The 12,898-nt window shown below is 39.9% G+C and overlaps 1 protein-coding gene across 1 annotated transcript in view; it reads right to left on the reverse strand.

Moving 5' to 3' along the window:
* The window catches only part of HBS1L (HBS1 like translational GTPase), a 60,286-nt gene extending 52,784 nt beyond the window's left edge, over positions 1 to 7,502 (reverse strand). The window contains exons 1-4 of the mRNA XM_084513331.1: positions 7,349 to 7,502; positions 5,419 to 5,484; positions 3,556 to 3,693; positions 278 to 472 (exon numbers count right to left, since the gene is read on the reverse strand). Of these exons, the coding sequence (XP_084369457.1) occupies positions 278 to 472; positions 3,556 to 3,693; positions 5,419 to 5,484; positions 7,349 to 7,391 (442 nt within the window). The 5' untranslated portion in view covers positions 7,392 to 7,502. The remainder of the gene's footprint in view (positions 1 to 277; positions 473 to 3,555; positions 3,694 to 5,418; positions 5,485 to 7,348) is intronic.
* Between the last annotated feature and the right edge of the window lie 5,396 nt (positions 7,503 to 12,898).

Genomic DNA, 12,898 nt, shown 5'->3' on the forward strand with positions numbered 1-12,898 from the left:
TAAGTCGTATATTAGAATACAGAAATTTACTGTGAAATGCAGATGGTTGCTTACAGTCTGAATTTAAGCCGAGACTAAGGTTTTGACTTCCAACTTCCAAGAAAAGCTACTGCTTCCTTTAAATGCTTTTTAGAACACAGAAATAGAAGTTGGTGTTTTTAAAACTTACAATAAATTACTAATGCAACAATAATCACCTTCACAGCTTGTGAAGCCAAAATTAAATTGTATACAGAAATGAAGCATCTTGAATCCAAACAATGAAATAGCAGTATACCTTTTGTCGTCTTTCCTACAATCATAGCATCCTCATTGTGGGTCTTCACATTTTGCTTACTGCCTTGGGAAAGCACGAGATCCAAAGCCTTCTGTACATCAAATTTACTATCCAGTACTGCTTGCACCATTGTTTGTTCTGGTACAGACTCTGCCAAAACTTCTCTCATTTGATCAAGGCATGAATTAAGACGGGCTACAAAAGACAAACAACTGTTATAAACTGGCACAAAATAAAGTCTTAATAAAGTAGCCTACAAACACCATGCACCTGATTTCTTGCCATGATAAATTTTACCCCTAAACCCTGCAGAATATTTGACTCATTTCAAATATTGCTACAAGGAACATATTACTGACTACTATATATTCATTAAAGTCACTGAAAAATCTTAATGTACAATTGACCGCAGAGAAGAAATACAAATAATCACCTTAAATGGGATTCTGCATTGACTTACTAAATGACTTTGAATAATTTTAACAGCACATTTTAAGTGTTTATAGATGGTATAATTTAGATCTAAAATAAAACAGCATTTTTGGGACCTTCGGGCCCTAACAAAAAATAAATAAATACTAGCATCCCTGGATCAACATGTCAGCTCTTTAAAATTACCTGCAATCTTAGCTTTCTTAAAACTGTAAAACATCTTTTGGATCACAAAATCTCATTTTATCTGTAACATATTTCTCCATTCCTATGAAAAAATGTCACAGAACGTAAAGGGAAATTAAAACAAAACTTAAATAATCAAATCTTAAAAGTGAAAAAAATATATAGAAGCTATTTTTAATGTTCAGAATTTGAGCACAGCTCACAATGAAAGAAAGTATACAACTTGGTAAGCAAACTTTCTTAAGTTAAAGTAGCCAGTAAAATTGCCAACTAAAATAAACCTTATTACATCTTGACTTTCCACACAACTGGAGACTGAAAATTCATGAGGCTGGAAGTAGTGTTCTTATCAGATACAAACACAACCAAAGAAAATCTTGAATATCATGAATACCTTCTGCCAGTTGTTCAGATTTCAGGAAGACTACTAAACAACAGGAAGAAAACTGCAGGTTCTTTATTTGAACACCTCCTCAAAGATGGTGAGGATTAAAGAACTCTGCTGAACAAATTCAACACCACAGAACTCCAGCTTCCACGAGGTTACTTAAATCAGCAGCCTTGATCCATAACGCAAACAGAAGCCTATGCTCTCCCACATTTGCTCTTCAAAACAAGTACATGAAGAACCCTGGACAATGTGTTTGCTGACCATTTTGTGGGTCCTGACGGAACTTGCTGATTATAGTTCCTAAGCTACTATCCATCATATTTGAGAAGTTGTGGCAGTCCAGTGAAGTTCCCTTTGACTGGAAGAGGGGAAACATAACCCCCATTTTTAAAAAGGGAAAACAGGAAGACCCATAGGACTGCAGGCCAGTCAGTTTCACCTTTGTACCTGGTAAGATCATGGATCAGATCTTCCTGGATAATACGGTAAGGCACGTGGAAAATAAGGAGGTGACTGGTGACAGCCAACATGGCTTCACTAGGGGCAGATCATGCCTGATAAGTTTGGTGACCTTCTACAACACAGTTACAGCACTGGTGGATAAGGAAAGAGCAACTAACATCATCCACCTGGACTTGTGAAAAGCACTTGACACTGTCCCCTATGACATCCTCATCCCTAAATTGGAGAGACGTGGATTTGACAGATGTATCACTTGGTGGGTAAGGAATCAGCTGGATAGTTGCACTCAAAGAGTTGCGGTCAACAGCTCAATGTCCAGATGGAGATTGGTAATGAGCATTGTTCCTCAGGGATCACTGCTGGGACCAATGCTGTTTAGCACTGGATAGTGGGATTGAGTGCACCCTCAGCGAGTTTGCTGATGACACCAAGCCACATGCTGGAGGCATGGGATGCCATCCAGAGGGACCAGAAGAGGCTTGAGAGATGGGCCTTTGTAAACCTCATGAAGTTCAACAAGGCCAAATGCAAGGTCTTGCACCTGCGTCGAGGCAATCCCAAGCACAAATACAAGCTGGGCAGAGAACAGACTGAGAGCAGTTCCGAGGGGAAGGACCTGGGGGTGTTGGTTGACAAGAAGCTCAACATGAGCCAGCAAGATGCGCTTGCAGCCCAGAAAGCCAACCAGCCCCTGGGCTACATCAAAAGAAGTGTGGCCAGCAGGGTGAGGAAAGTGATTCTCCCCCCTTCCTCTGGTCTCAAAAACCCAGTCTACTGTGTTGTCTAGACTACCTTTATCCACAAACTGACTGACCCTCTTTTAAGTTACCCTATGCAGCATTAACTCCTGCTGCTGTATTACACCCCAATTTAACAGATTTACCCACGTCTACATATTATCGTAGGTTTTACCAATTTACTTGATATTGAATCTAGATGTCTGTTGTTACAAAATTTTCTGCAAGTTCTGTTTTAAGTAACAAATTTCATTCATACATTTTGTTGTCTGTTCATTCACCGATACACTTTACCTTGTGCTTATTAACATCATAAAAATAATCCTGAATATTCCCCCAAAAATAAGAACTAAATTAGCTATTAATACTTAGGAAAGAGACTTGTGAATCTTTTTCACAAAACATTTAATTAAGCTATCAGCTAGCAAGTTTAAAATACAAAAGCAAGGATTTTTTCCCCACATCAATCAGCATGGAACGCTGCTTGGAACCTGGAGCTCACACCTGCAGGACTGAATGAAAACCAAAGCCTAGTGGGTTTAAAACAATATTAGAGAAGACTGTAGAGGATAAAAGAATCTACAGACATTGTTTCAAGGAAAAGCACGATTTAGAAGACCTCTTAAATACTCCTAACTGCAATAATTTTGAATGTAATACTATTCGATAAATACTCTATTTCTTATACTCTCCCCTAGTCATCCATTTTTAGTCAAAACATTGAGCTAGATGTCTGAAACAGTACAGCTGTTCTTATGTTTGAATTTCATATCAAATCTCATCATTTCCAATTATAAACTAAGACCATATTTCACTGTATGCAAGAAAGTTACAAGTGGCACACAAAAGGTAGTTACAAATTTGAAGAACCACCAATGCTACTGTTCATGAAGTGTGCTGCTCCAATATCAGCTTACAAAATAATGCTATTCTAGTACCAGATTACAAAATAATAAATTTTAATGAATTCAAGTCTTTTTCATGTAATAAACCCTAAACTAGGATTATTTTAGTTAGTCTTTAAGTCATAAAAGAGATTCATCTGAGAAATATTGTTTTTCTATAATTACCTCTATCAACATCATCCAACTGATGATTGGATGCAAAATAACCAGCAGTATCTTCTGTACCTTCGTAGCCATATTCTTCTTCTAACGGCTCAGCACACGTTGCTGGTTTGTCTCGTCTTGAGTAGATAAACTGAGCGGCTATATTAGGTAAAAAGCAAAGTATTAAAACAATTCAAATATTATTTCTTCCTTCAAAACCAAAACCTATCTACAACAAAAAAAGGTTAAGATGCTGACCAGTCTTCACCAAGTGAAAAGACAGGCTGGGCAAAACCCTTGTATCTCTCTATGTAACAAAATTATTCTACAGAGTTCAGTACTCAAATAGAAAAATATATTCCAGAAAAATATATTCAATATGAAAAAGTATTTTTCATATTGAATTACCACCTGTGGCCTAACATCTTCATAGCCTTACTCCACTTTTTTTTTTTTTTTTTTTTTTTTAAAAAAACTCAGTGCCAGGAAAAAACAAAAGCATGAAAATAAACGCTGCTTTTACAGTATTGCACTACTAAACTATTGATAACAGTTTAGCTCAGTTGAGCACATTCTTCTTTTTGTGGAATTTCACTGGAAACACAGGTCATGAGTTAAAATGTACATTCACACCAAACTTTTAACAGGTGCATAACTCCATTCTGACTTAACAGCACATTAACATATATACAGACATGTATGTACAGCTCATGCTGAACGTGACCTCATGACATACTCTCAGAAATGTACAAAGCATAACATCAACTGATGTCCTTATGTTTCTGATGTCCTTGTAAATTTAATATTCTACCGAGCTCAGAAATACTTACTGAAACCACATGCAATATCCAGAAGTAGTATTACCTTAGCAACTGTTTCCCAAACAGATACTATTTCATATTCAATCACCATAACTGAAACAACTATTAACATTAAAAGACTATTATATGAGATTATTTCTTATACAAAGAATTAAATAGAAAGAATCCTTAAGAAAATTACTGTGCACAAACACCAGAATTAATTTTGCAATTTAGTAGTTTATACATTACAGGAGTTCATCACCAAATATGAAACTACCTTATTTCTTAGAAAATGTTTGCAAAATACTAGCAGTTAAACTTAGAAATTGACTATGAGACCATCTTAATTTAAATCAGGAAGCATGACTACAAATAACAAGAACACACAACTTGATTAGCTTATCTAAAAAGAACAGGATGACAGAGGGGCAGACTTTTAAAGACCTAATTAACTCAAGTACCTGCAGCCAGAGGCCACAGACTACATCACAGATGCAGTGGGTTTAGATCCAGTCAAGTTACCTGCAGTATCACAAGCTTAACATCAGCTATACTATTTTTGGGGCTTACTCAGCTCTAGAAACACTGCCACCAAATCTGGGGAAACCCTGAACTAATAATCTTTCAGAGAATTGTGTGATGAACACAACCTCATGGTTTTACAGTCAAGTTGAATTCAGCTAGGTTCAGCCACTCCAATCACATCTTACCCAAGCACACAACATCACTATATTTGCTCCTGTTTTGCAATGTCCCCAAAGCACAGAGGCTTTTTAACACCACACAATCTTGCATGAGAACTGAGGACCAGTGGTGCATCCCACAATAAGACTCCTTGCCAAACATTTACTCAAAGTTGGGTATGAGATGTCAATTACCAGGTGCAGAATCACAGCTGTTATGCCCAGCCAGGTCCTACTGACACTTTTTAAAGACACCATAAGTTTTAAGACCATCAACACATCCCCATAAACCAGGTTTTTGATATCTTCAAGTACATTCTGACCATCCATTATCCAAGATAATAAAATTGCATGATTGAACATGTAGACAGTACTTACATGTAATTATTGGAACTAACCTGTTGAAGGAGAAATGCAATAGTCATCTTCTACTGATTGGCCATACACATCATCGTCTTCAAAATCTATGAAGCAAAACCATTAAGATTAGTCTGCACAATTTCTAAATATTTAATGCATTGGTTCAAATGACCGTTTTCATATACAGTATTAAAAAATTACGTATCTCCAGTATTTCAGAAGTAAGTACTGTTAATCTGCCGAGGTAAGAAATTCAATGCCGCAACAATAGAATTGTTTTTCTCTTTAGAGAACAGAATTAATCGTTTAATACACTATTCCTTAGCTGAAATTTTTTTAAAGTAGCAATGCGTCACACCTCCTCCTTCATCATCTCCTTTGGAAGACAGTCCTCATAAGCCAAACTCAACTTTCTACAGTTCCACAGGCTTTTATCCATGGCGCTTCTCTTGATATTTCTGCTTGACACCTCAGTAGCCTAACCACGGAGAGATCCCTATGTCAGTAACTCACACTGGTATTTCTACTCCATACTTATCAATTTCTCACCTCTCTTCTCCGGTCTATCCACATGGTCAACCACCTGCCAACTCAAGTTCAATAAGGCAAAAATGCAATTCACAATCCCCTTTGACTACGCAAAATTGTCTCAACCAAAGAGGAAGAATCCTATTCAACTACCTACACACAGACATATGCTCTCTCAATTAAGAAATAAAAATCATATTAAGAATTATTTATCAGGAATCACAATGAGAAAGTAATCTATTTCCAAATAAAAAATAAATTATTCTAATATTATGTAAGTCTTGAAAATAAATTTGCACTTTTCGCTAAGTAAGAATGAAATACATGAAAAACATTTTTAAAGGATGTTACTGCATTTGAGTTTTTTTTTTTTGTTTTTTTTTTTTTGCTTTGTTTTTTGTTTTTTGTTTTTTTTTTTTTTTAAAAAAAGAGTGAAAGGGAAAAACTAGCAGCTACAAGGAAATTCTGTACTCTGGTACTCTGATATCAATTTAACAACCACTGAGCTGGGACATTACAAACATATCCATCCAAACGAGGCACAGAATTATTTGGTAATTTATTAGGTATACCTGCACTAGTATAACCTGCAAGGCAGGCCATGCAATGGTAATGGCTCACACAGATTTAAATGACCTGCCCTAAAAGTTGCAAAAACACAGCACAAAACCTGGCCTACACTCTTTGCAAGAAATATTCAGTGGACAGGTGCAATGTTTTGTATCTGACAAGAGTGGCAACAAAAAAGCTGCTCCTAAAAGCGTTATCTGAAACAGTATCAAGTGAATGTAGGTCCATTTTTCCACACCCAGGGCCAACACAAACAAAACCTTTGAGTGAAGGGCACAATTGACAGTCTGCGTAAATTAATGGGACGGGAAACAAAGAAAGTCAACGTACTGCAGGTAAGAACCAAGCCCTGACATCAGCTTGCAGGGAACGAACGAGCTGTGGGGTAAAACACCACAGAGGAGGTGGCTCTTCCCCAGACGCTCAGCTCTACCTTTAGGACAACTCCCCCGTACTCTGGCAGAATACAGGCACCCCTTGGCCAGCGCGGGCGCAGCACCCCAAGCTCGGTTACCCCCGGGCCGGCTTTCAGGCCCCTCCCACGCCTCCGGGAGGCGGTCGCTGCCGGGGGCAGGCGGATCGGATCGGATCAGCCCAGCCCAGCCCGCCGCAACTCGGCCCAGCGCGCCGGGGCCGCGCTCTCCGCGGCCGGGGGGACCCGGGCCGGGGGCCGAGGCCTCGCCCAACCCCCGCGGGGGGGGACGGGGCCGCCTCTGCCCTGCCCCCCCCCCGCCCCGGCAGCCCCCGGCACCGGGCCCGGCCCCGCCGCGGGGCTGCCACAGCGCCACGGGGCCGGGGCCGGGGCCGGGGCGGCGTCTGAGGAGGGCGGAGGCCCCCGCAGCTCCGCCGGCGGCCGCTGCCCGCCACTACCTTCGTCGTAGTTGTAGCCTCGGACGTTGCGGTGCCGGGACATGATGGCGGCGGGCGCCTCGCTCGCCCGCGCTGGCGCTGGCACGGCGGGACTAGGCCGCCATCTTGGTCTCCGCCGGGCCGGGCCGAGTCACCCTGCGCATGCGCGCCCAGACCCCTTCCGCCCGCGGACAGCCCTCGCGCATGCGCGGTGCTTCCACCCCCCCCCCCCCCCCCCCCCCCTCCCGCCTGTCGCGGCCGCTGCCTGGGTGGCAGCAGGCGGGGGTGGAGGGGCAGGGGAAGGGGTGGGTGCTGCTCCCCTCAGACGCTGCCCGCCTGCACGCAGCCGTCCAACCTCACTGTCCGGACATTTGAGGTGTGACCCTCAGTGTCTGTGGCATTATTCTTTAAGCACAAAGGTGATGAGCTGCTGGAACCGTGCGTGTCTAAGCACTTACACTGAGCTTACAGGGCCACCCGCACCCAGTGCAGCCCAGTGCCTGACCCGCTTACATGGGCGGCTGTCGGTGAATGCAGGCTGCGTTGTTCAGCGTCGCTACTGGCAGCATTAAATGCCCAAAATTCAGTGCTGGGCTCCGTGGTGTTCGTGCTCTGACTTCATTGCCATGCGGTGACAGGCAGCACCCAAAAGCCAGTTGAGGCCAGGTAGCACAAGCACACGCCTACAGCCTCAGTGGCACAGTCGCAGACCCACGGGTGCTCCCAGGCCCCTAACACAGGTGTGCCTCTGCCGAGCTCCAGCCCCACAGCCTCTGCTGCTTCTCTCCACGGCTCACCTGTTCCCCAGATACCTGCACTCATCCACGTGCTCACGCGCTGCTAGGCTGGTGATCCCACCAATATTTCTCCAGTCAGATGTCTCTACCTTCCACCTGAGACCTCCAATACTTTATTTACCATTTTCTTGTCCTCCTCAGACACTGCCACAAATCCAGCCTCCTCCAGCCACTTGCATGGCCCAGATGTCCCCAGATATCCCACCTTCCAGACACACATCCCCACAAGCACACAGGCCCTGGTTTTCCAGCTGGCAACTGGCTACTGTCTTGTCCCCTCCCACAAGCCAAAACTGTCACTATCTGCCCCACATCCTTCCTTGTCACCGCCAGAGGCAGGGTGTGTTAAACATAAGCCAAAGTTTGTGTTCATATACAAATTGTATGCAAATGTGCAGATTGTTTCCTTGTGTTATTTGCATATTTCTAATTATTTTGTACAGAACAGCACATGCAGCTGCACAAACTTATGATCTATACAATGTCTTTCACATGGCGCTAAGATTAAAGGGGAGCTGGAAACAAAAATTCCTAAGTACAGTTGGTGTACTGATGACCTTCAGTGACACAAATGTTCTCTACGGCAGAGGTTTGACAGAAGAAGTGTTAATCGCTATCTGTCCCAATCTCTTGATATGGGTCAAAGATACAGAAGTGAAGAATTGCCACTATACATTATGATTTAATGTTACACTTTTGCTGTATGATAGTTCTACATGGTACAAAACATCCTTTGGAAGGTCTTGAGTGTTTTGAAATCCTGTTATTAAAGGATTAAGGCTGCTTACAAAAATGTACCAAAACCATTTGTAACAGTAGTGATTCCCAACAGAAATGTGTGAAATTTCTAAATAGCTGTTTCCCATTGCTGCTGATAGCAGCGGAAGTCGACAACTAGATGAGCAGACTGATACATTCAAAATAAATTTGCAACAGGAATGTATGTAGAAAATTCTAAAATGTGATCCACATCCTTTAAAGGTTTGTGTAACAGTGTGCAGAGTTGTGGTGGTATCCCCTGTTGAGTGACACACTTCCAATTTCAAAAAATGATTTCAGCATGTACTATCTGAGCCTTTAGTAAGGTAACTTAAGATCTTGTAGCACTACTACCCTCACAACATCCTCCCAGTCTGCCTCCAACAGCTCTAACTTGGAAATAGCAGTTTTTTCAGCCTCCAAAATTACTTAGATCCCATTTTTCAAATGTTAAATGTCCAATAAAAGTTACTCACGTAAATTTAGATTTTTTTTTCTCTCTCAAGTAGTAACATTTCTCATTTAAAACCTGACCATCATATTCCAAAGATGTTTCTTTTATCCTTTCTAATCACACTTTTTACACAAATCACCAGCTGCTTATCAACTAATCATTTTTTCATGTTTGAATTTTATGTTCACATTCAGCATGTTATCGCTCTTGATTTTTAGTGACTGTGACCTCTGCAGATACAACCCATGTTTCATTTGCTTGATATTCAAATGTAACATTGTTTTCAAGATTTCAAAATTAATATTTAAAAGAAGAAAAAAATATAATAGCATTAAAAAATACAAAGATTATCTAAGCCCAGTGTAGGAGACAACATACTGTACAGTCTTTCCACAACATTAACTGTAAACTTGGAGGTGGCTCTTTTTATTCATTTAAAGTATAGTAATTTATAGCAAATAAAGATCTGCAAAGCAAAACAAGAACAAGAATTTCATACAGAAATTCCCTTTTATTTCATAGTACAGCAGTATCATCAAAGAGTCATAAATACACAGTGATCATCCCTTGCCTTTCCTTCACTCTAATTTTATGGAAGGTGACGAGGTACTGAAGTGTTCAGGAAATAATGAGCTTTAGTTCTCAAGCCCTAGCTATAGCTCAGTTAGTGCTATTTGTAAGTGGATGCAAGGTTCATGAAAGGTATTCACCAGGTAGCAAAGCAGTCTGACTACACATTACTCCTTCAGCAGCAATTACAGTTCCAGCAGAGAACCGTGTCAGTCTGCCTCCAGCACTTCTGAGGAATGACTAACGAGGTCACTTCTGGTAAGCACTATGAGCATTTGTTTCCTTCCTGCCCACTGAGATTATATATTATTTTAAAGCGTGTTCATTAGGAAGTGTACCAAGACCACTAGACTCAATCCAGGTGGCGGCAGTACTGGTAATCTGTTTTTTTCATCAGTCTCTGAGCAATCCTATCCCCAGCACCACTGTTGGTTTTTTTTTTTTTCTTTTTCCTAACAGTGAGAAAAAACTAATACAATATTTAATAATCCAGAATAAAGTAATTTTAATATTTAATCATTTGTTTAGCTAAGGAGAAAATCCTTTCAATGGTGTTACTTTTTCTTGATGTGAAGTTATGAAATTAGCCAGCTTTTTAGCAGTTATAACATTCTTAGTTAAAAAATATCCAGCCAATTTCAATATTGTTTCTTTTTAAACTAAAGTTAAGCAAGACATGGTTTGGAAAAGAGCAGCATAATTCCAGATGTCATATGCATTATGTGTGTTAGGTTTTAAAATATAGATATTATCAATGTCACTATGTACTCTTCCAGCTGATAAACGATCCTACTAGATCAAAAGAACTGCAGCCAATTAAATATGTCTGTTTTTGTTTAAAATGAAATCGTCTATATCAGAAGTTGATTAAGAGTCAGAAGGCAAATAGTATTAATAAATGATCATTTTGTACATATGGTAACTTAGCAAGGGTTTCCAATTTCCTACAGCATGAATGAGCTTGTTGAATATATTTTTTATTTCTTTGAGAATGGATCTATCTGCAGAACAGCAAGTTTTGTGTTTGAGTTAAAGTGATTTACATTAGTCTAGACCTTATACAATTTCAACAGGATCCAAATAAGTTAGATGAATAGGTAATAAATTGGCAATCTGGTGTGGAAAATTTGCCTGTTTGGATGGTTTAATGTGGAGCATTTTGTGTTCCTCACAAGTTATAAGCTTAGCGTTGTAGTAAGGATTTGAGAGACTTTCACTATGTCTTTATTTCCCTGACCGCTTCGGGCTCAAGCCCAAATTTTCCTGTCATCCTGCTGTCTCCCAGCTCTCTCTCCATCTAATTCTCATGTGGAATGAACCAAATGATGGTCCAGAAAGGGAAGCTCAGCTCCTCTGTGAGGAGGGGTGCTGTTGTTGAACCACACAGCTACAAAAGCAGGAGTTTGAATTCAAGTACAGTTGCTGAAAACATAGTAAACATAGCCACAGTAAAGCACTCACTGAAAATCTTAGATCAATTGTTTTTACCATTGAATGCAAATGAAAAGTTGAGATATGACATGATTACAATTGGAGAGTTGCATTCACTTCTAATTGGTTTATGAAGTGTACAGTTGATACAGGGTGAGATAAGTGATGAGAATCATCAGGGGCATGGGAAATTTCTTACATGAAGATTGAAACGATTAAGACTTTGTCTTACAGAGGAGATGTAGAAAATGGGACATGACCAAAACATATGCTAGGGAGTGGCTCAGAAACAGCCATTGGTTGTTTCTTTTTTGTTTCTTTTTATTTCTTTTTGTTTGCTTGTTTGTTTGTTTCTTCCACTCGTAGAAAAAGAGGGAATTACTCAAGACTAAAAGGAGGCCAAATTTAAACTGATAAAAGCAAACAATTTTCATTCAACACTGAATTGGACTGTAAAATTCACTTCCAGAAGAAATATCAAGGTCAAAAGCTCAGCAGGGTTCAAAAAGTTTAGATACTTGTGTAGATGATGAGAGTATTTAAACATGTTCACAGCAAATATTTAAAAATGTGTATAAAAGTTTTGGAAGGGATTGAAATTTTCATATAAATGATTCAGTCCACTTTTAATTGTTACAGGCAACTGACAGAATAAATTATTGAGAGCTACAGACATAAGGAAGAGACAAAACATGAGGCTGTCATTATGATTCAGGGTTAAACAAGATGCACGTATCTGTGCTAAAGCATATTATGATGACTCATATACTTATGGTGTAGCACCATTCTCTTGTATGTGATTGTGTACATTAACTTAGCAGTCACAAGTTTGTCATGGATCCTTGCTACTATCATAAACTGTATGTCTTCACCAATACATCTGTGGTGCAATATATTTCTTAAACATAGGGATTCAGGCAAGTTTCCAGTAACACCATTGGGATCTTATTCTATTCACTCAACAGAAAAACAGAACTTATATTCTGAAAAATATCTTTTAAGCAACATAGGTGCAAATCAAAGTAGGACTAACATAGTTTGAAAAGTCCCTCACTTCCCTGGTTACAGTCATTCATCATGCAAATCTTACCAGGACATTCCACTGTTGATCTCTTCATATAGACGTATAGGCCTTAAATTAAAAAGAAATGCTGACACACATATCCTTGAGGGAGGCATAATTATAGCTAAATTGTTGGAAGGCAGCTTGTTAAACTTTAGAATATTATCTCAAAATTACTCTGAATTTGTTTTCTGTGTCCTACACTTCTGAGTTTTTGGGACAAGCCTTTGGCAAACTCCATTATATAAACTATAAGCTGGGCAGACCAGACTGGATGTGTTGTCAAGGAAACTCCATATACTAGTCTCTCTGGGACTTGTTTTTTGCCCTTTCTGGCTATTGCCCTAAACAAACAAACAAACAATACATGGCTAATACATGGAAAACATCACGACTCCCAGAGGAAGAATAAATTCAGACTGCCGGAAGACATCCAGAAGAATCGTCATTTGATAGTTATATATTAATTGTGGCTTTGGCAAACTTAGTGAATCTGT

Source organism: Aythya ferina (assembly GCF_964211825.1).
Source record: "Aythya ferina genome assembly, chromosome: 3".
In the NCBI taxonomy this organism is placed as follows: domain Eukaryota; kingdom Metazoa; phylum Chordata; class Aves; order Anseriformes; family Anatidae; genus Aythya; species Aythya ferina.